Source organism: Liolophura sinensis, chromosome 5 (genome assembly GCF_032854445.1).
Source record: "Liolophura sinensis isolate JHLJ2023 chromosome 5, CUHK_Ljap_v2, whole genome shotgun sequence".
Taxonomy (NCBI): Eukaryota; Metazoa; Mollusca; class Polyplacophora; order Chitonida; family Chitonidae; genus Liolophura; species Liolophura sinensis.
The window spans coordinates 15,779,465-15,804,290 of NC_088299.1; the positions used below are offsets into that span (position 1 = coordinate 15,779,465).

The window sequence follows — 24,826 nt, forward strand, 5'->3', positions numbered from 1 at the left end:
ACTTTACACAATGTTCAGGGCGCTTGCGTGCCAGAGTGCAAACGAGGCTTGTGTTTGAACGTGTCAGGGGAAAGCGGTTCCACGGATGTATGTGAGTGTGGTGTGTTTTATGAGGGACCTACATGCGGCTCTGTCAATCTGGACAGACCAACTAAGGAAATAGGACCTACCTATATACAATTTTCCTGGGACAGGAATTTGTACTCAGGAAATATACCAAATCTAACTTCCTTTGTGTTTTTGATTTACTTACGAGACTCTGCAAACGTCAGGAGGAACTACAAAATAAAAGAACCAACAGGTGACATTGCAAATGCTGCGCAGGTCACAGTTCCCTCCCTGACTTCCGGCAGTGTTGCCTATGTGATATGCTTGATTCACAATTCAACTGACTTGGGAAATCTAACTGACAGTGCTTTTGCTCACCTGAACCATGAGACCAGGAAGAGTTGTCTTTCCTTTCGTACAGGTCATGATGAGAATGATCCGTACACAGAGTCCGCCATCTGGGTAGCCTGTGCCATGAGTATTGTCCTACTACTCATTTTCATGGCGGGAGGTAAGTCTGATTTTGTTGTTGAAATATTAAAGGGATCAGCAAGTCGTCACCGATTGGCTGGCGTGGGAGAAAGTCCAGAGTGAGCTACCATGGCGACATGATATCTATAGTACTGTCGCCAGACGGAAGTTAAGTGCACGTGACGCTTTGAGAAACTTTAAGTTTGACACATTTGTTCTTGCGTGACAAAGACTTTAAGTTTGTCACATTTGTTCTTGCGTGACAAAGACTGTGTGATTTAGCCCAGAAAATTCTATCTCATCGATCAGCCAATCAGCATCAATTCTGTATCCGTTCAAACCAACCACAATGTCCATAGTTTCCCTGTTCCGGGATAACTGTATTGATATGTCTATATTAATTCCAACAATGGCCTGGAATACAGAGGAATTGTTTATGATCAGTAGCAAATTTATTCCCGAGCTTGAATGTACTTTGGCATTCAGCTCCCGGGTTATACAGGCTCTTCCTGATCCACAAGCAAAGGAAACAACTCCAAACCTGTTCCAGGGATTAGAACCAGGTGGTGGCCAAGGCTTATCACCTAGTGACACAAACTTGTCTGGTCAAGCCAAGCTGATCGACAGAAAAAAGGCCGAGCGTCTTCCACCAGTGACTCTCTGACTAATTAATAGAATGCGTTCAAATATATTAGTTACGCAAGAACATGTATGATAAGTAACAGAAAGCCAGTTACAAGAAATTCGGCAGCAATTACAGCAAATATGTGCAACAAAATATTTCTCATCTACGGTAATGTAAGATGCAAGAATCCAACATTTATAACGGTATAATTACATAAAAATACACAACACAATATCGTCTTGATCGAGTTAGGCCTTAACGATCATCGCACCTGTTTAAGTATGTACATTTCAGGTTGCTCGACACATGGTGTGCAATCACCCCACTCTAGTGTCCCATTTGGTGTGCCTGCGCCCAGTTCAGTTTTGACAGCGGGCAAGGTCATAGTGTATGTAGGTGATAGGAAATGTTTGGAAACTATAAAATTTTGATCTAAATAGTTAGGAATAAGCGGTGTTGTGTATTGTTTTCTTTGACAAAGATCCTCAATCCAAAGCCATGTCGTACGGTTTTGTGGTTACTACCCTGTGCGGCACCCCAAAGCCCTTCTCTTCCTTACGGGCGTGTAAGGTCTAGATCTGAATAGAAACTGGAAACCGCGGTATTTCTATAAGGTTTGAATTTGGCCTAATAAGAGTAACATATTTTGAGCTCGTCATGACTCAATGTAAATGTGTGGATATACATGTTTCGCATAGTTCGCCATAGCTTTGGACTTATATTCCCGACAGCACGACGATATGTGGACATGCGATCGGGATTTGTTGAGAATTACCCACGATGCATTGCGAACATGGCTGGCTGTACGTACAAACATTGAAAATTGTCCGTTGATAGTTGTGGAGAAGAGGGAGAGTTGTTCATTTCTCGGTTTAAGTGACAGGCGGCCGACATATGCTTGGCCACTTAATTTGGTGCTGCAACTGTCATGTGATCAACGCTATTTAACTTACGCAATGATGTTTATGTATTTATATTTAATATCCTAGATAGTTAGGGTACCTTGCCCTAATATCTGTAGCAGTACATGCGACTCTGACAGTATTACTCCGTAAATACAAAGTTCCCCCTACAGTACATTTCCCACGAACGAAGATTCTCTGGGCATATTTTAAAGGTAATAAATAACTGACTATAGCCTTAAGAATTTCTCATAAGCGTTCACTTTAATGTATCGGTATCAGGTGACTAATTTGTAGTGGTGTATTGGTAACTGTCTCTTACTTTATGTTTCGGTCTTGCAGCAACTTGCGAATTGTCTTGGGTTTCCCTCGGGCTCTGTTCGGTTTCCACCTTAACGCTAGCCGTGGTGGTATAAGTGAAATATTATTGAGTACGGCATAAAACACCAATGAAATAAATGAATAAAATTCTTTATGTTTCAGTTATATTTGAGTGCACAAAGAACTCGGTGGGGAAGAAGATACGAAGGAGTTTACGTACAAGTTGGAGGCACGTGTTTCTTGATAGATATGCGGAGTCTAAACAGCGCGTGGCTCGCTCACAGCAGGCCAAGGAAACTGACAGAAAAGACTATTACAACTCTGGATTTACGGGTGCAGTGTCACATAGTCCGAAATCTGTGGATTCTAGGAACAATGTATTTTATTGAATGTACTGGTTGTCTCTTGCACAGAGAGCGATTCCGTTACGCCAGTGCTATAGACGTATAAAATACGACTCCCACAAAATATAGATGTCTGTATGTTCACACGGTTATTTTTTAATTGGGTAGATTATACTTGGATGATGAAACACAACTGCAACCACTATTTCAAATAACTGATGAAATTATTGAAAACAGATCGAAACAATTTAGAAGATCATAGTGATATATGGATATGTATGGCGAAAGACTACTAATTTTCTCCGCATATAATATTGTTTTAGGTGATCTCTTGCTTTTAACCAAATAAAGTTTCTTTTGTTTAATTGAGAACTATATAATTTATTATTCAATTTTAAAGAGGAAGCGTTATAAATATTTTAACCCTTTTTAGTTAAGAATATGTTCTGAATATGTTCTGATATAAGTAATAACTAAATCAGTACTGCAAGCCTGTGTTCCTATATTCGGGATGTCGTGGTTTGCTAACACTAAGTCACCGTAGGCCTACATTGGCTAGCATTCAGATAAAGATACCTTTCTCATATAAATAGCAAAAGTAAATCTTTCATCCTGAAAGGAAGTGAGTTTCAAATGTTAAGCAACAACAAACATCAGTTTCTTGCCGCTTAACAATGAGTTGACGGGGGAGACAACCGATGGCCACTAAGCTGCTAACGTCTAAGCAGAGTTTTGTCCCTTGAGCTGAAATCCAGTTTCGATCGATACGTTTGTGACCACTGCACTGAGAGTCTGGAGTGAAATGAAAGCATCGCCACGTTTGTGCCATTTTGTGGCCATGTTTAGTCAGATTTGCTACACAGACGCGGTGGTTGGAGCTTTCATGTCCTTAAACCAAAACAGGTAAGCTAGAAATTCATGAAAATAAACTTGGATCATGTTACGCTATGAGCGGAAATTACAGTAATAGAGGGCAGAACAACGCCACTTGTATTGGATAAGCTGTGTTTACGTTCAGATTTCACACATCAAATATCCAGGATGGTGCAATTTATAACGATCATTCAGTTTTCACATGGACTTTTTTACTTGGGAAAAACACAAGATGACCATTTAAAAGGCTTAGGTAATTGAAAATAGAAGAGATTGCACTTTATTATAATTATGGGCAGGTACTTGGCATGTCCATTCGTTCCCTCTCCACCTACCCACCCCCATAATAAATCCACTATCCATCCTGCTCACTCGACATGCTGATCTCTCCACCTCCATAATGAATTCACCGTCCGTCCAGCTCACTGGGCATACTGACCTCTTCACTGCATAATGAATTCACCGTCCATCCAGCTCACTGGGCATACTGACCTCTTCACCTACTCCACCTCCATAATGAATCCACCATCCATCCTGCTTACTCGACATGCTGATCTCTCCACCTCCATAATGAATTCACCGTCCATCCAGCTCACTGGGCATACCGACCTCTTCACCTACTCCACCGCCATAATGAATCCACCATCCATCCTGCTTACTCGACATGCTGATCTCTCCACCTCCATAATGAATTCACCATCCATCCAGCTCACTCGCCATATTGACCTATCCACCTAGTCCACCTATGTAATGAATCCACCATCCATCCAGCTCACTTGCCATATTGACCTCTATACCCACCCCACCCCTAATGAATCCACCATCCAAGCAGCTTATTTGCCATATTTACATCCTTGTCGTTCGTGAAAAAAAAAAGAAAAAAAAAAAAAAAAGGGCAAAGGTCACAAGCGCATCGTGTCGGTCATCACACGAACTTCATCAGCCGCCATGTTGAATGACCGTTACTGTGTTCTGTGTCTGTTATTAATGTACATGTGTTCTCTCTGTCTATAACCATTTTAATTGTGTAAATATCCTTGGCTCAATGCCTCGCGTTCTACGAGTGTATCTTTTTCTAAACGATGCCGAGTGCAGTGGACTCGATTGGAAAATGACAGGTAGGGAAGTTCGGCTGCTTTCAATGTGTGAGTTAAATTGTGGTTAATGTTGATGTCATGGTGTTCATTATTCAAGATTAACTCGGCGATATAAGGTAAAAATGAAATTAGGATTAAAGGAAACTTGTATTATATCAAACAGTTTTGACAATGTTGAAGATAGCCCTTTGGAAAACAAAATCGTGACCCGGTTCAGCTAATGGAAGAGTATACAGATATTTATAAAAGCTAAGCGAGGGACTGTGCAATAGATCTGAGACATTGTCATTACTGTGTACTGGACCGTAAACGGACTGAAGAGAAATATATACCATCCACGTAACAACAGCACAAAGCACCAGAAATCATGACAAACGGCAAGACTGTTACACAGTCGTGTAACCCAAGATATAAAAGGCAGGTATATGCCTCTAAATGTTTTATGTGGGACACTATTGGTTACATGGTTATTCAATAGGATAGGATAGGATAGGGAAATATATGTCAGTAATAATCCTAACGCCAGTATGAGGATTATTGACATTATATATTTGCATATCCTATCACTGAGTAACCATGTAACGAATTCATCCTGCAAAGACTCATCAGTTCAGTGCAGAAGATCGATACATAGGTGAATCGCTTCAGCGATATGGCCATTGTTGGACTCCAACGAAGGGAGATAGCCTACTTAGCTGACACATTTGACGTCGTCTGGAGGATTCGATAATATATCTGTACCGCACGTGAGCCTCTTTGGGCAGTGAACTATAATGTTTTTCTTCCCTATAGATGTCTCAAATATATCATTGTTATGTACTTCCTGAACATACGGGCAATATATCAGGTAAAATCCATTACTAAAGGCAGGAATGATCACAAGAAGACATGATTAAATTACCATATGTGCCTGGACTTGAAAATTAGAGGTACACAGAAATCTCATTTGAAAGGTATTATAACACTAAATAAAGACAAGCTTTTTTAAATAATACTTGCACGCTTAGCCCACATTTAATAAGAGAATGTGTTATTCCGTCAAGGTGTTGGGCAAGTTTATTTCTTTATCCAGACAATGTACTTTATTAAATTTTTCTCGAGGCATTTTCAATGTCAAAGAGTAACTGTGTTCATTAATAAAAACATATTACAAAACTAACCTTCAAAAGGAGACGGAGATTAACCGCATCTTTTATTCCTCTCATTATTACATCAGGGTATAAATGGTAAAGAGGTTCCTCCCAGACCATATCTTCTTAACTCGACTATGTCCTCCTTTGGGACAGCCAAGTAATACTCATTTATAATTGGGGTAAAGAGATGATCTTTGGGGCAACAAAAAAATACCCACTTGTATGACTAGGGTAAAGAGATTCCTCTCACGTCATATGCCCCTAACTCAACTATGTCCTCCCTTGGGAGGGCCAAAAAATACCCACTTATGACTGGGGTAAAGAGGTTCTTCTTAGGCCATATCTTGGTAACACGGCTATGTTCACATTTGGGTCAGCCCAAAATACCCACTTATGAGAGGGGTAAAGAGGTTCCGCCCAGGCCATACGTTGGTAACTCGGTTATGTCCACCTTTGAGGCAGACAAAAAGAATGCCCACTTATAACTAGAGTAAAGACGTCCATCCCAGGCCATATCCTCTTATCTAGGCTATGTCCACCTTTAAGACAGCCAATAAATGCCCACTTTTGACTGGGTAAAAAGATTCATTTTAAGACATATCCCGGTAACCCGGTTATGTCCCCCTTTGGGGCAACCTAAAAATACCCGCGTATGACCGGGGTAAAGATATTCCTCTCAGGCCATATCCTGTTAACTCGGCTATACCTCCCCTTGGGACAGCCAAAAAATGCCCAGTTATAACTGTGGTAAAGAGGTTCCTCCCAGGCCATATCTTTGTAACTCGGCTATTTTCACCTTTGGGACAGCCAAAAAGAACGTCCACTTTTAACTAGAGTAAAGAGATTTATCCTAAACCACACCCTGGTAACCCGGCTATTTATCCTAAACCACACCCTGGTAACCCGGCTATTTATCCTAAACCACACCCTGGTAACTCGGCTATTTATCCTAAACCACACCCTGGTAACCCGGCTATTTATCCTAAACCACACCCTGGTAACCCGGCTGTGTCCACCGTTGGGACAGCCAAAAACATGTGATATGGTCATACACTTGGATGAATATTTTACATATTATCCTGTCCCATAAAACCCATATTTTTTAACAATATTGAAGATCATGGTCGTGATCCCAACCCTTTAATAAATTTTTTTTAGTCTTACTGTATCGAAACATATAAGTCAATAAACATGTTTACAATCCGCCGCATGTGGAGATCTCAATTCGATCCCCAATTAAACACTTTCAAAAAGGTGTGAGAGACATAAAAACCACGCATTTTGTCAGTAAGATTTATTCTTACCAAGTTATTCAAAAGTCCTTATTTCTATAACTATATATTCACCTATATCTCCATTAATACTACAGACATCATACTTGGTGCAGTAATGATACTTAATGCGGGCTATCACGTCATGCCAATGATTCCTCATTCTGACACCAGGTGGCGCTTCTGTGAAAAGCAGTCTGGCCCATATCTCCATAAATACTGCACCTACAGACATCATACTTGGTACAATAATAACACCTAATGCGAGATATAACATGATGCATGAAATTTCCGATTATGACACCAGGGGGAGCTTCTGTGAATAGTAGTCTGAATAGCAGTCTGGCCCATTTCTCCATTTATATTACACCTACAGGCACTTAATTAACAGGCTATCAGGTGATGTCAATAACTCCCGATTCTAACACCAGGGAACGACGTGGGATTACAGAGTTTTTTTTCTGATTGACTCTACTGGACTTGAGATAAATGTTAGATATGGAAGATTTGTTAAAGAGTGATGAAGGCTAGGGGAATTAAACCGGGAAACCCTATGTCCACTGTCAGCCATTTAGCAATTCTGTCTCCTTCTATCCTATTTAAAAAGGTATCTATTATTTTGTTTATTCCAGAGAAAATGTATTTTAATCGAACAATGTGTTACAGATAGATACACACAGATTCTAAGTGGTTCTTCGCCAGTCTAAAAAAATTGCTTGAGAAATCTTTAACGTCCGACGATAGGTGACATCACTCTAAATTGATGACCAAGGAGTAAATTCAACTGATGACTGGCTATGACGCCTGAACTGATATACCCTAATGTGAGGTCACACTGAAATGTTTACCGAATTCTCAAGACACGCACACAACTTCAAAAGTTTAACTCTGGTAGACTCAGACTCGACACTCTCAACACCATTTACAGCAAGCTGTGTAAACAGTACATGACTAACAGAGACAGCTCTTTATATGAGTGAATAGTTGGCCTGACATTGTCGTAACATTGGTTCAGTCTATACATGGCTATGTTTACAGTGTTTCGGGTATGCTTGCCGTATAATGCTCGCGTTTACCCTCATCAGGACTTCACATCAGAGATATATAAGATAGAATATGCCATAGTAGTAATTAGGATTTACTTAGGATTTTATCTAGGTTTTTACCTCTTGTAACTTCAGGCTGGGTAAAGGCATTCATCTTAGCCAAAAAATACCCACTTATAACTGGGGTAAAGAGGTTCCTCCCGGACCATAACCTGGAAACTTGGCTATGTCCACCTTTAGGAGAGCTAAAAATATTAACTTATGACTGGGTAGAAAGATTCATCTTAAGTGATATCCAGGTAACTGGGCTATATCCCCCTTTAAGAGAACCACAAAATACCCACATGACTGGGTAAAGAGATTCATCTTAGGCAATATCCTTGCAACGCGGCTATATGCGCCCTTCCGAGAGCCAAAAATACCCACTTATAACTGGGGTAAAGAGATTTTTCCCAGGTCGTTACTTGGTAACTCGGCTGTGTGCACCTCTTAGACAGCTAAAAAATACCCATTTATAACCGGGGTGAAGTGGTTCCTTCTTAGCCACATCTTGGTCATTCGCCTTTGTCCACCTTGGGACAGCCAAAATTACCCACTTATGACAGGGCAAAGAGATTCAGCCCAGGCCATATCCTGGTAGAGGGCCATCGTTTCTCACATGGTTAGTGGGCTAGCACAGCGTAATGGCCCAGGAGACTCTCACCCATGTAGTCGCTGTGAGTTCAAGTTCAGCTCATGCTGGCTTTCTCTCCAACCGTAGTTGGGAAAGTCTGTCAGAAACGTGCAGATGGTCGTGGGTTTACCCCGGGCCCTGCCCGGATTCCTCCCACCATAATGCTGGCCGCCGTCGTACAAGTGAAATAGTCTTGAGTTCAGCGCAAAACACAAATCAAATAAATAAATAAATCATATCCTGGTAACTCGGCTATATCCACGTTTGGTACAGCCAAAAATTACTCACTTACGAATGGGTAAAGAGATGTCTCCCAGGCCATATACTTTGAGACAACCAAGAAATACCCACTTATAATTGGGATAAAAGGTTCCCATGGCCACCTTTGGGACAGACAAACACCCTCCCCCCCCCCCCATATATGACTGGGTAAAGAGATTTATCCCAGGCCATAGCCTCGAAACTCGTCTATGTCCCCCCTTTGGGAGAGCCCAAAAATACCCACTTAAGCCTGGGGAGAGAGATTCATCTTGGGGCATATCCAGGTAACTCGGCTAAGTCCCCCTTTTGGACACCCCAAAATACCCACTTGCGACTGGGTAAAGAGATTCGTCCCAGGCTATATCTTGGTAACTCGGCTATGTCCACCTTTTGGACAGTCCAAAAATAATCACTTATAATGGCGGTGAAGAGATTTATCCCTGGCCATATCCCGGTATCTGGGCTATGTCCCCCTTTGGGAGAGACAAAAAATATCAGCTTATGACAGGATAGGGAGATTCATCTCTGGCCATATCCAGGCAAATCGGCTATATCCACATTTGGTACAGCCAAAAATTATTCACTTACGAACTGGCAAAGAGATGTCTCCCAGGCCATATACTTTGAGACAGTCAAAAAATACCCAATTATAACTGGGGTAAAGAGGTTCCTGCTAGTGCATGTCCCGGTACCTCGACTTTGTTCACCTTTGGGACAGCCCCCCCCCCCCCCCCTACACACACACACACACAGATATCATCCCAGGCCATGTCCTGGTCACTCGGGTATGTGGCCCTTTGGGACAGCCAAAGAATACCCACTTCTGACTGTGGTAAAAAAATTCATCCCAGGCCATATCCTGGTCACTCGGGTATGTCCCCCTTTGGGACAGCCAAAAAATATCCACTTATGGCTGTGGTAAAGAAATTCATTTCAGGCCATATCCCGGGAACCCGGCTATGTCCCCTTTTGGACACCCAAAATATACCCACTTATAAATGGGGTAAAGGGGTTCCTCCTAGGCCATATCCTCTTAACTCGGCTATATCTCACTTCGGGAGAGCCAAAAAAATACCCACTTATAGTCATCCCATGCATTATTCAGGTAACTAGGCTATGTCCACTTTTGAATGAGCCAAAAAGAATATCCGCTAATAACTAAAGTAAAGAGATTCTTCCTAAACCATACTCTCGTAACTTGGCTATGTCCACCTCTTGGAAAGCGAACAACATGTGATATGGTCATACACTTAGATGAATATGTTACATGTTATCTTGTCATATGAAACCCATATTTTAAAAAAGAAATAGAAGATCATGGAGATGATCCCACCCCATTTATAAAATCTTCGTTAAGTTTCTAGTGTATCCAAACATATAAGTCAAGAAACATGCCTACTGTCCGCTGCAAGTGCACAACTCTATCCCACCCCACCATGATCCTCAAATAAACACTCTTAAATAGGTGTGAGAGATTCCGCGAGAGATAAGCCGGGGATTGTGTGAGCTATGAACTCACGTGTTATGGTTTATACTCCGATCATTATATTATCTGTAGGTCGCCATGACACATGTTAATGCGATGGAGCCACATGTACCTGTGTAACACTTGTGTAATGAGCTCCACATTGTACACTTAACTTTACAGTGTTTTGCCCCCATAATAATAATCAACCATGAACCCAGTCTCTGGTTTTGTTGTGTTTTTCGATGTTTCAGAAAGCAATGGGTGCAATGTAACTTTAGCACTGGTTGTTCTGTAGGCACATAGCGATATTATATTTGTCAGTAAGTTTTATTCTTACCAAGTTGTTCAAAAGGAGTTAACCACGGCTGCATGAACTGCTGCAACGCCAAAGTATTCCACCACGAAAGACAAAAAAAAAACAGAAACATATCAACAGCATATATAAAGTGGTTCATGAAGGTGCCTGCAATATTACAGCCGACATTACCACTTGTTAGCTGAGTGTCTACCTTATGAGGGTACTGCAACGAAACGTTGAGTTCATATCGGAACTCGGTGTTTTATTTGAAAACCACATAATTTTAATATTCAAAACATAAACAAGACATAATTTAAACATTCTTTGAGTTGATGCTCTTGTTATTTGCTATGTATACATGTCTATAAATGCAGATTGCAAAACCACTGCTAACACCAATGGCTGCTGTCTATCCGATGCTTCCGAAGATATACGAAAGAAGTATGTTACAAATCTTTTGTTTACCGTAAAAAAAGGGAATAAAACAATAAAAAAAATTCATGCTGGTGACCATCAAGTGGTAAGTTAACTGACTGGTGTCAAGAAAACCCTGTTGCAATAATAACAAATCAGTTTAATTTCACGTTAAACTTTCATTCTGAAATTCTCTTGAAGCCATAGCACACATTAAAAGGTAACTGATTAGTATTACTGATTGCTAATATACAGCGACACTGAACTTTGTCCCTCTTCGCATTTCGGGCATGTCGATTGCATCAACTGCATAGACTTACAGCCCCAAAAATACTTCGTTCAGAAAATTTATGATTAATCGGTGTCACTGAGCAGTGAAGGTGCAGAGGGAGCGGTACCACGTGATCTGTGATGTCGCTATAAGGTCGCAGTCTAGACGGCTGCCATCCGCTACCACAACAGAGCCATAAAGCAATTGAAATTATAAGAAGCCTGATATCAGGGTATTTACGAGCGAACATTTAAATAATAAAGCAGACTTGAAAATCCAGGGACGCGATAGGTTACTTCTAGAAAGTAACCTCCCGAGCCTTCTATAATACCTTGTGACTCGGGGTGCCTGGATCCAGTTTGTGTGTGGCTCGTCTCTTGTCGCGTTCAGTCAGGTAACACAGGTGTATCCAGGCCCTACTGAAGAAAACTTTGGGTGAATTGCTATAAGGTAAACAGTTTGTATCGATTGAATGGCAGATTAGTGCTTCTTATATACAGCATAAATTGTAGTAAAATATCTTCGCCACGGAAGGTGTCTGGGTGAAGCTAGTTTACTGGTGTAAGAAGGATGGTGTAACTGCAGTTGTGAAATTAAGGGCGAGTCTTAAATTATTCGACAAATTAGAAAAGTTTTTAAAGAAAAACAACGAAATCAAGAGTACAATGTATTACAGAGGGCACTTAGTGGATTATAGTTCGTCTGGTGTCGCTTTTTAATGAAAATGAGTGCATATAAATGAGAAGGTCTTTAACCATTTTTACAAACATCTTCTAACTTCCTAAAAAGCGTTTTGGTGAGAGATTTCTTTTCGACGTTCAATGCTTCCAAATTGTAGATTATGCTTTTGTTTTCGTTGCACATCTATTACATGTGCACATATTATGCAGTATGCAAACAGGTAAACGTCATATAAAACATGTTGTATAATGCTTTGCTATTGTTTACTGATCTACACATTCAAATGTGAGATCACTCTAAAAACTTTGGCGTAAAGCGACGAAAATCTAAATTCTTTCATTCTCACATTTTTTGTAGTGAAGGCCTCAAGTTTTGGCTTACGGGGTGATGCGAGTTGTGGAATATCTGTAATCAATAAAATTATACTGTATATTTTTCAGGACAGGACAACTGTAGTCATACACAATGGGATGCCCGAAGGAACGACTGTTGATCTTGGCCATCTGTCTGTCTGTCAGTCTGTCTGTAGTAACAGGTAAGACACTTTTGTTTTCACAGTGAGCAGAGTGTCTGGAAAACCATATGGTGTTAAAAGAGGAGGGTGTCACCCCATTTTTAGTTTATGTGTACATTGTACATTTTCCAATCCAAACAAGACAAGGACTATGGTCATTTTAGCTGAAGGTTTCTAAATCAATCTTAAACTGTAGTCTGTATTTGTATTCCTGAAATGAACCACAGTCAGGTGATAACTCCATTGCAATACGGCGCGCGCACATTGAAATATTCTTTGTTCCACAAAGTTTTCAACTGGCATTTTAATATGAAAACAGTTAATCTGCAGTACATGTATACAAATTAATTGACGGTGCGGTATAAGTACCAGTGCCAACAACAAGAATCGTCCAGTTACTTATATGTCGGGGATACATGTACTTCTGTTCCATTAATTTGAGAATTTTGTATTACATAATCATATGCCACACAAATAAAAACGTTGTGATTTTTGTTGAGGGTTATTACATTTATTTGTTACAGCTCATTAGAGAAAAAAATGCACTAAAGTATTACTCATAATGCCAGGAAAACACAACAAGTGTTTACATGTCCGTTGTTTTTTATAATCAAGGATTTTTAGACAATAAATCTTTAACATATTGTTTTTCAAGTATTAAGGCAGTGGTATGCTAATTTTTTCATATGTTGGCACATACAAGAACATATTTTGCATAATGTGTAGCAATTAAGTATCACTTATTTGGGTAAACATCGTAGTTTGTGCACAATTTATAAGGAGTGTTATGCATATGCGCGAGCGAGTAATTGGTTTCCAAAACGACATAATATTATAACGAGCAACTGATGGATAGAATCGCATTATATACTTCCGATGTCCGGCCAAAGATGCCTTGCTACCATAGTGACCTACACTGGGTCGGGTCACACCTAAAACCTTAAAAGAGGAAATTGTAGCTTCCTTGCTTAGCGTTCAGCATGAAGGGGATAGTGGCAACGACTGGTTGACTGAAAAATTGTTTAGTACGACGTTAAACCCCAAGCACTCACGCACTCTAATGGCCTACATGTACTCGGCATATACACAGAAAAATATCAATCTGTTAAGTTTAACAAAAAGTATGTTGACTGAAAGATGTTATATTGTATTCTATTATAAAATAATACTGTGTCATATTCGGCATAACATAGTGTTAGTCTAATTGTATGTTTTGTGTTGAATTTGAAAGGGTATCACTATCGGAGAGTAAAGATGAGAAACAACTGGCTTGTTTATTTCAGTTTATTTTATTATATATAAAACAGTTTATTCAGTGTGCAACGTGACTGAGAGATCGTTAATCAGTTTTGTAAAATTCAGAAATATATCAAAACAGCGACACGGAATTAAATCAAATGCATATCGCACGCACCTGTACTACATAATAAGTAGTTAAATCAAATAATAGTCAATTAGACCAAGACAACTGTGTACGTAAATAAACAATGAAATTTCTCCATGATATTACATTAAATAACACACACAAAAAATACCGCCATAATCTAGCAAATCTTGTGAAGGTATGTAACATGAAGATCGTCCACTAAAACAACCATTCAAATTTTCTAGCATACAAATGAAAGCAACAAAATACGTATAGACGTCATCAAATTCGGTTAATCCAGTAAAATATTAATGCAGTGGGAACAACTAAAAACACGTTACTCAACATTATGTTACAAATGCGCTATATGTCATTCAAATCACAGCACTACCCCAGTCATTAAAGGAATATGCTTAACCATGTCAAAGAATTAAAAGAATTACAATAAATAAATGCATTACCACATTCTGTGAAGTTCTCAGTCAAAAACTCAATGAAACTACATTTCCTGTTTATGATACAAAACATTTGTACACAAACACGTAACTCTAGAAGACACAAGGCACTCATTACCCTATCTAAAACAAGAGAGGACGCCGTTGTGGAAATATAATAATGTAGTAAATTTACTGAATGAAAAATATGCGTATAATGCACTGACTTTTACACAAAATGAAATAAAATGAAAAAATCGAAATTACCTGAAGAGTAAATTTCCTGGAAATTGCTGAACAAAATTTACACGTTTCTTACAGTGCAGCAGGTGGGGCCTCCGTGGCTCATTTGGTCAGCCCGTTAGCGCAGCGTAATGAGCCAGAGGCCTATCACCAATGCGTTGCTGTGAGTTCGAGTCCAGCTCATGCTGGTTTCCTCTCCGGCAGTAAGTAGGAAGGTCCTCCAGCAGCCTGCGGATGATCGTGGGTTTTCCTCCCACCATAATGCTGACCGCCGTCGTATAAGTGAAATATACTTAAGTACTGGGTAAAACGCCAATGAAATAAATAAATAAAAGCAGTGCGTGCAATCTGCACGCATATATATATATATATATATATATATATATATATATATATATATATATATATATATATATCAAAAGTAAAAGAAAATGCTCGAAATAGAACATAAAAATTTTAATCACTATAGCGTTTGGTACTGACGATAAGATTTTGCTACGTGGTTATTATTTAAAATCACACAATGACGTCTTCAAACATTTTCTGCAATCAACAGAATTAAATGTAAATATATAGTCTGTAAAAAGGGCAGTAAAATTTTCTGAAATTAAAAAGTGTGCGAGTTTATGTAAGTATAGTCAACATTAAACTGAGGTGCAGTCGGCATCAGGGTATTGACTGACGGAAAAAGTCAAGACCTATATGAAGTATATGAACCTGGACACTTCTGCTACATGGTGATTTGGTCTATCTAAAGTCTTCTATTACCCCGATCCGCCAGTGTTTCTCTTTAGAAGTCTCGTTAGAAGTACTGCTAGTACTCAAGCCGAAGCAAATGTTCTCCAGAGTTTCGACGACAGTGTTATAACTGGGAAATGTCACATGTCATCCGTACAAAAAGACCTCTCATCAATTAACCCCAGTTACGATACGCATAGGATACGTGCGCACAATTAACACAAAGCGTTTCGACAGAGGCAGTACTTATGGATAACAACTCCTGGATTTATTGGAGTCCAGGAATGATGCATGAAATGTGTGGAAATCGAACGAGGGGAGAGGATTTTTGTGTACGTTGTTTCATGCTTGACTGATCTTGAGTGAAAACGTCACCGTAAACAGGAACTAGCATGTCTTACAGAGACACAATTATATAAGTCCAGCAATAACGTCCACAATTTCTACAATCAACATAATTAAGTCTAAATAGAGTGCAAGATTATATAAGTATAATTAAGGTTAATCTAGGGTGCAGCCGGCATAAGGGGATGGAGTGACGGAAAAAACACGGCCTGTATGAAGGAAATGGACCAGGTGACACTCGGTAGGCTGATGTTACAAGAATTTCGACACATAGATTCAAAGTTCCCATCTTACTGTCATCCAGTTACTGACCTTGAAACTACCTTGTAGACACAGTATCAACAATCATTATGGTCTTGTCTTATATCTCCGCACAGTTTTTCTTCATCTTGATTTCATGGTGGTCTCGTGTTTTCGATGGTAGCCTTCCGGCCTTCGCACAAGCACATATTCTGCCCACTTTTGCAGGCAACACATTTTTCAGGAAAGTACAAAACATTTTCCCAAAAAGGAAAGAGTAACCTTCTAGTTACTTTTATAAATGTTGACAATACAAATATGTTGACAATACAAATATGTTGACAATGCAAATATCTTGACAATACGAATATCTTGACAATACAAATAGCTTGACAATACAAATAACTAACTTGACAATAACCTGACAGATACTTCTTAGAACTCATATAGGTTTTTGAAAGATGGATTCTTACAAGATATCATTCTCTGGCGCCCGAGCAATCAACCAGAACAGTTCAAACTGCTAAAAACAGACTTTATATATTAATTAAAACTTGTTTATATCGGTCTAAATTTAATAAACATAGATACATGCATAAACATAGGTAGATACAGCCGCGACTGTGAACTGTCAGAATTTACTTACCACCCATGTTAACACGTCATAACTGGTACTCTTAATATTGTAAATAATGATGATCTGCTTGTGAGGGGTCCGAAAAAAACGAGATATTTAATGATGTCAGCCAAGAAGAAAATTGTCCTTTTGGAGCTTGAATATTTCGCAAAAAATGGTCAAAACGGCAGAAGGTAGAACCTTCACTTGAGCTACTAAAAAACAAGGTTTTGCATATGCAATCCACCACGTCAATACTAATAACATAAAATATTTACACACTTGCACAGAGAGTAAATGAAGAGCAGCGACGACAACATGGCAGCGAAGCGAGTTATGTTGGACCCTACCCCGCAAAGGTACTTGATGATCTTCAGAGAAAGTACACTATTCTTCCTGCGGACAAAGCCCCTAAGAGTTATGTATTTGGATTTCTTTATTTATTTATTTGATTGGTACTTTACGCCGTACTCAAGAATATTTCACTTATATGACAGCGGCCAGCATTATGTAGAGAGCTCGGCAGAGCCCGGCAGAAACCCACGACCATCCGCAGGTTGTTGTCAGACCTTCTCACGTACGGCCAGAGAGGAAGCCAGCTTATGTAATTGGAAGAATTATTACTTTCAAATTCTTGTAGAGCAACTAAATATTGCCACATCTATATATCTGTAACGACCTATACTCTGGAAAGAAACAGTTAAAAAACGTCTGCACTTTTTCAATGAAAGGGGTTTACCTCTACTCTCCGTTACACCGACATCCCAAAACCTTTCTTGATTCCAAAACTGCATAAATCCCCATACATTGCTCGGATGATTGCAAAGTCAAGAAGCTGTCCCAATGAACTTGTATCTTCCCTCTTAATAAAGACATTGCAACACGTACAGTAATTGTGGAAAAGGTATTGTTGTGCAATTCCAAATAATTCGGACGTCAACTGATGTTGATTCTTAAAAACTTCTGACGTCCTACTGACGAACTAGACGCCCAAGTACACCTACCGTATGACATCTCCTATTGGATTTGTCTACTCTATATAACATTATTCCTGAAGATAAAAAATTGACAGAATGTACATTCCCCGGGATAACTGGAATTAGAAACAATCATGAAGCCGAGCGCCAGAGAATCTGGACGCTCTTTCCATATTTACTGACAAGAAAATTATACTCATTGTAAATCTGAAGAAACTTTGAGTGAAGGCGTTTGATGGAATAACCTTGACACACTAGTTCTCGCAGTAATAACTTGTGACGTTGAATGAAATCGACACACAACCCACAAGATCAAACACATGCTACAAGGCTAGATATTTACACGCAATATGCAGGGCCCTTCGGTATGTTGCTCTCCAAGCAGGGATAATTTACAATGTCAAAATTGAAACTATCCCTGTTGTTGTACAATCTGCGCGAGAGGAAACCACTTTTGACTGTGTTAAAATACAGTCCCAGATACTGATTTAATTCACTCGCCCGAAACACTTCCTGCGTCTTTACAACATCATTGATCATTTAGTTGATTGGTGGTTTGCATTCCGCGTTGTTATGGGAACTCCTCCCACCATAATGCTGGCCGCATTATAAACAGTATGACACTGCCTGTGAAAGTTCGCGGCTTTAAGTTTGGATATATTTCAGGCAAAATTGTATAAAATCAATACTTTGTGCAACAAAACGTCCATACACTTTTCATAAAAATAAAATGCACATCAACACCTCCATGAATCGGATGTCGAGAGACTCACTCAACCGAGTAAATACGCCCATCATTAGGTGGATGATTTTGGAGAGATCCGTAAGCGACTGTTATAGGTCAGAAGTCCGGAACTATTTTCTGCAAGTATTGCACAAGTTTGTGTACGTCATCAAGGATGAGTTGGAAACTGTATAAATATGGGGATGATCATAGTGAAAGTTCAAACAGCGACAATAGAAGTGATCAGATATCAACAGACTGCTCAAGTACAGCAAAATAACGATGAGAATCGCGGTGGGCACTTGTCTCTTTTTTGTTCTGCTTGCAGGCGTGAACGTTAAGAAATTTCTTAACTGGAAAATTTCTGTGCATAATGTTTATAATTTAGAACAGCATTTCATCTATATAGAGAATCATTTTGACAGAACACTGCACACGAGCTTTACTCTGGAAATCAGATGTTTAATGGCACGGCATTTGTTTACTTCACAGCTGGTTGGACATCCTGGCTAGATCGAGACGACCCGTCAGCTAGCGGCGACTGGGAGACAGTGGCCGACTTCAATAACGTAAGCTAATCTGTTAATGGGTACGTGTATATTTATCTTAAATAAGTGAAGGCTGTTATATTGGAGGGAGGAAGGTTTCCCTGGTGCGGCTGTGGAAACCTGGGTAATATTTGCGAGTGGAATGAATTGCATCAAGACCTTTTGTAGTACACTGTTTCTGATAAGCCAAAAATTCGAATAAATTGCATTGGTGCAAATGGGAAATTACTACCCGATTACTTTTTCCGGTAGAGAAAAACGAATCATTTTTCCCCCCTTCATGCGTTTGCTATGTGGGTGCTTTTTCTACCTGGTGTCATAGAAACTACATATTTTCCACAGTCATATAGTCCAAATCTAACTTGTCCTGCATAATTTTTTTTTACCAATTGTGTACTTACAATTCATATTGTAATACCGCGTTGTTGTTGCACGGAGTTTTAGCGTCAAAGTGTCAACTTGGTTTTCTAAATCACCTAGTGGCAGATAATTTTTCACTGGCAAATGACTTTAGTTTTAGCAGTCGTAGTGATCCATTACAAATCTGGCATGCACTTACTCGTAAATCACTACTTAAAAGAAGACTGTCCGTTTGCGATCAAAAACACTCGCATCAGATATTTTACTTCACTTCATGTATTATGTTAGTCTTTCAAAAATCTTTTAAATCATGCTAAGAAAGAACCATATTTTCCGTCGTCAACTTCCCACCGGCAGCGCGTAGGCCTCCCAGTGCTCAGCCACGTGTGTAAGATCACAGTGGATGGATCAACGACTCATTCAGGTGACGTCTGTCTACAAGCCCCCTGCAAAGCCTACAAACTCTTTACCAGACCTCTTCGATCGCGCTAATCTCCTGTCTGGTTTTGACCTTTAGCCTGAGCTGTACTGTATATAGCATCAGTGAAACTTTCGAAGCTCACCAGTTTCATATAGCGGAAAAAATTGTTGCAGTAAAACGGATATCCTCTTCAGGCTGTCTCACTCAACACTAGGAGTTCAAATCCCAAGAGAGTTTCCGGGTACCTAGCAACTAGCGGTGGTTTTCCCTGCCACTGATACAGGTAGAAAAAGTGAAATATTTTTCAATACGGGGTAAAACACCAAGAGCATGAGTCATTATGTAAACCCTAGTGTTAAAATTCAGCCGAGTCTGTCGAAGTGGAGAAGAAAGCTATATCTGATTGGTCAGGGCCAGGATTGACACCCCAAACACAGATTCTGTTTTCGCACATTGTTTTGTATTTCACAATATGTTTCACTTCTTTAGAAACCGTGCAATGGCCTTGCAACCAGGATAGAAGCCAGGATAAAGGGAGATAACACTGTAATTTTATCATCCAGCCAGCGAATCAGCGTGGGTCCTGACTATGGACTTGGGTGTAGAAATGCCGACCAGTACGATGGCAGATGTTTCAACTACCGCGTCAACTACCGCACACCCCCCCGAAGTAAGTATCACTAAATACATTAATGGATGTTTTTCGAGCCATATTAGATATGTGGAGCCAAATTTGTGTTTTTCTTGACTCTGCATGTAAGGCTTGTGTTATTTGTAACGGTAGTTTGAGTGATGCTATCTGTATTTAGAAGTCTGAAAACGTCGTACGAAGATAAAACAGATATCTTCCAGAATTGTGTTTTGTTCTGAATCCAAACAGAACGCAAACCGCATATCTTGTCTAAGATGTGGGTAATCCTGTAATCAAAACTATAAAACTATTTTTAAATTTACTCTTTGGTCGTGTTCTGGTTAGCCGAGGGGTTGACTTCTAATGAAATTAATATGTTACCTGACCAATGAGGACGCTGGTTCGAATCTAGCTTTCGTCTTCAGGGTGACGTTTTAAAATCAACAGATTTATCAAGTACATGACCCCCATGTTCATATTAAAAACCAGACGGAAAAAATTAAATTTCCCTTTTTTCTAAAAACTTAAAAGATTATAATCGTCTTTTTAATATCGATGAACTTAAAACTGCATTGAAAAAGGCACGTGATACTCCGTGTGGTCCTGATAACGTACAGTATAAGTCTCTGAACCATTTACCGCCTGAAACACTTCGGATTATCTTGGACTTGATTAAAGATGTTTGGATAACTGGTAATTTTCCACCTTCATGGAGGGAAGCGTGTATCATCCTGGTGCCCAAACCGGGAATGGATCACACTGATCCGTCTAATGACCGTTCCATAACTCTTACCAGCTGTGTCTGTAAGACAGTGGAACAAATGATAAATGATAGGCTTGTTTGGCTTCTTGAAACCAACAAGGTAATTTCTAATATACAGTGTGGTTTTCGGCAAGATCGATCAAACAAAATCACCTTGTCCGATTTGAACCCTTCATTCGGGATGGTTTTATTAATAATAAACATGTGTGGTCTATATTTTGCGACCTTAAAAAGGCCTGCGATACCACATGGAAAAATGGGACTTTAAAAGACCTTTCAAATATGGGGCTCAAGGGTCTATATTTGTATATAAATTTTTGTTTGATCGGCAGTTTAATGCACGGGTGTGGTCCACTATCTCGGACTCTCAAGAGCAAGATATGGATGTACCCCAGGGCAGTAATTTATAACCGACTCTGTTTAGCTTCAAACTTAATAGTTTTTCAAAAACTGAAACATTTGGCACAGAGGGTTCCTATATCATAAGATTTAAATTTTAATTATTATTAATATATATATAAATAAAAGAATACATATATAGTTTTTCTAGGTAAACGTTTTAAAGATATGGTGATTTCGGAGATTTAACTGTTTTGGTTTTTCTTATATGATTTTAACACTTTTCTTTCGTTTTTGACATTCTCACTATCACATCGAAATCCAGAACCGCCTCATGTTTTCACCTTGTTCTGGCTATGATGTGGCTGAGATATTGCCGATGTGGCGTTAAGCACTAATCATTCATTCATTTAGGTACTTGGTGAGGATTATGCATACACAAATAGATAAATAATGTTATAAACGAAACTGTATGTCGAGAAGTCCCCATTTCTCATCCTACTATAAGTGGTTTTGTACCAACGTTGAGCTTTGTATCGTCTTCTCACTTTTACATGTTTAACATTTTCTCCACTTGTTTCTGTGCACAGCGTCGAAGACGTTTGATAGAGATCGACCTTCGGGTAGTGGCGACTGGGAATTGAAGAGTTTGGTGAGTAAATGAATATGCGTTATGCGACCTAATTTCGGATCACAAAATCTTATAACATTCAAAAATTAGAAGACTGAATCATGTTCAAACCAATCCTGTGTTCAGATAAGCAGCCTACATTAATAAGTATAGTCACTGTGGTGAAAAAAAATGTAAACCCCATACAAAATTTTTCTACGCTTCATCTATGTTTAAATATGACATTATATCATAATTTTGACAATGTTGACTTTACAAGGAGAAAGGCAATGACTGGAAAAACGGCAAATTCATCCTCTGGAACGCAAATATCGTCAACTACGGTTTGGTGAGCGAGCGTTTGGAGCTGGGGCCTCGTTATGGACTGGTCTGTGAGAAAAAGAACCAGCCAGATAATAGCTGTCAGGATTACGAAGTCCGGTTCTTCTGTTAGTAACGACTAATTATAGGGAACTATTGGTTATTCGCCATACTTAAAGTGTTAAGTGTTGTAATCCTTAACTGGACATTCCAAAGTAAAATTTACATGTTGAAAATGTACCATTTAAATGTATATGCTAATATTAAGCTCATTTGTCTAATCGGTTATCGATCTTTGTGCGAGGGACATCATTTGTAAATTATTTGTCACCAGAGCCTGATAAGCTAAACTCAAATAAAAACGAGGGATGCTTTTGCAGAAATATTGTGAGTATCAAACATTAACTGACTGGAATAGAGGAGTACAGTATCATATGTACAGACTTCAAACGCTTTCTGCGATGTGATGAATAATCAATAAATTATTACCATAACAACCGGTATCATTTTTGGTTTTTAGTTTGCTTATTTCCGGCACCAGTATTTTCTATGAATCTTGGAACATTCATGTGGTGGTGCTGCTTGACATCTAACTCTCTTTATAAAAGTGTGTGCACCAAGGCTAACACTGTGATAGGAAAGGAAACAAACCAGAGCCAGCATAAAGGTTATTAAACACTGAGGCAGCTTAATTGGGAATCTTTTGGGGTTATCTCTGGTACACACGTCAAATATTCAGAAGAACTACCTCCTTCATCTCGGCGCTTCCAGCCCACAACGTTTGCCCGAGTGGGTTTTCCGCCAAAAACCCACTCGGGCAAACGTTGTGGGCTGGAAGCGCCGAGATGAAGGAGGTAGTTCATAATGGAGAAAAGTTCAGGCAAAAGAGTGAAAAGTATATATGGCCATGAAGGAAATACATCCGTGACGTAATGCCATTTTTAAGAAACAGTTGCGATATATTTCTTAACCAGGAAACATCACTACCCCTGAACCCAACCTAATGATGGTTGTAGTTTTCCCTTGGCTTTGCCCAGTTTCCTCCCATCATAATGCTGGCCGTCGTGGTATCAGTGAAATATTCTTCAGTACTGAGTAAAACAGCAATCATCAATAGATAAATACCTCTCAATCGCCAGAAAGTTATGTATCCCACCCAGCAGGCATTCTTGTATCTGCACTTGATTTCTCTGCCCAGAACAGCAAAAGACAGAAACTCTATGTTACTCAGTGATAAATTTATACGGAGTCCACTATTGATAAAATGACACTGGTCATTCGGTTCGTAGCACAGAGTATAGTGGAGAGAGTGATGCATTCTATAAATACGCCAGTGAGACAGTGACCTTTGCTTAGATACCCTGACTATCCAATCGACGAGGACATTTATCTTGGATCTGCTGGAAGGAGTATCTCTAAAGCCTGTGATGGATCTAGATCTAGGGAGACGTCCAAGCTGAAGACATCTTCATCATCAGAATTATCCACTATTCTCGCAAATATTTGCAGCTTGCACGAAATGTGAATATATACTGCGACAACCGACTAAGCTTTTATCTGCATGTCTTTAACTCCAAACACATCTCCCTGTAAAGGCTTTAACTAATCGCTGTGAACAATTTTAAAATGAATGCAGTTCAACGAACAGGTGTACAAAAACCCAAACCAACAATATATATATTGTTTCTGCTGAAGAAAGGCCCAGGATATGCTATAGCCGATGAAATGCAAATGCTCAACCAGGCATTATGTACAGGCTGGTCATTGCCTCAATCAGGCAGTATGTACATGCTGGTTAGTGCCTGAACCAGGCAGTGTGTACGTGCTGGATAGTGCCTCAACCAGGCAGTATGTACGTGCAGGATAGTGCCTCAACCAGGCAGTATGTACGTGCTGGTCATTGCCTGAACCAGGCAGTATGTACGTGCTGGATAGTGCCTCAACCAGGCAGTATGTACAGGCTGGTCATTGCCTCAACCAGGCAGTATGTACATGCTGGATAGTGCCTCAACCAGGCAGTATGTACGTGCTGGATACTGCCTCAACCAGACAGTGTGCACGTGCTGGATAGTGCCTGAACTAGGCAGTATGTACGTGCAGGATAGTACCTCAACCAGGCAGTATGCACGTGCTGGTTAGTACCTCAACCAGGCAGTATGTACGTGCTGGATAGTGCCTCAACCAGGCAGTATGTACATGCTGGTCATTGCCTGAACCAGGCAGTATGTACATGCTGGATAGTGCCTCAACCAGGCAGTATTTACGTGCTGGATAGTGCCTCAACCAGGCAGTATGTACCTGCAGGATAGTGCCTCAACCAGGCAGTAAGTACATGCTGGTCATTGCCTCAACCAGGTAGTATGTACATGCTGGATAGTGCCTCAACCAGGCAGTATGTTCGTGCTGGATACTGCCTCAACCAGACAGTGTGTACGTGCT

General features: G+C 39.8%; 1 protein-coding gene across 2 annotated transcripts; it reads left to right on the forward strand.

Moving 5' to 3' along the window:
* The first annotated feature begins 3,476 nt into the window (after nucleotides 1-3,476).
* Nucleotides 3,477-22,883, forward strand: LOC135466014 (mucin-5AC-like). Of its 2 annotated transcripts, none has more exons than XM_064743402.1 (6): nucleotides 3,477-3,614; nucleotides 12,638-12,732; nucleotides 18,887-18,963; nucleotides 20,213-20,393; nucleotides 22,047-22,108; nucleotides 22,347-22,883. In XM_064743402.1, the coding sequence occupies exons 2-6, from the start codon at nucleotides 12,663-12,665 to the stop codon at nucleotides 22,518-22,520; spliced, it is 564 nt and encodes a 187-aa protein (XP_064599472.1). In that variant the 5' UTR covers nucleotides 3,477-3,614; nucleotides 12,638-12,662; the 3' UTR covers nucleotides 22,521-22,883. The 2 variants fall into 2 exon arrangements, with proteins under 2 accessions (XP_064599472.1, XP_064599471.1); XM_064743401.1 differs by lacking the exon at nucleotides 3,477-3,614 and adding an exon at nucleotides 11,821-11,966.
* The last annotated feature ends 1,943 nt before the right edge of the window (nucleotides 22,884-24,826 follow it).

Excerpts from the sequence above, each read along its gene's own strand:
- LOC135466014 (XM_064743402.1), top strand. The coding sequence starts at position 12,663 with ATGGGATGCCCGAAGGAACGACTGTTGATCTTGGCCATCTGTCTGTCT. Across the intron at positions 18,964-20,212 it reads CAGTGGCCGACTTCAATAAC|AAACCGTGCAATGGCCTTGC; the intron begins GTAAGCTAATCT and ends TCACTTCTTTAG. Across the intron at positions 20,394-22,046 it reads CTACCGCACACCCCCCCGAA|CGTCGAAGACGTTTGATAGA; the intron begins GTAAGTATCACT and ends TTCTGTGCACAG.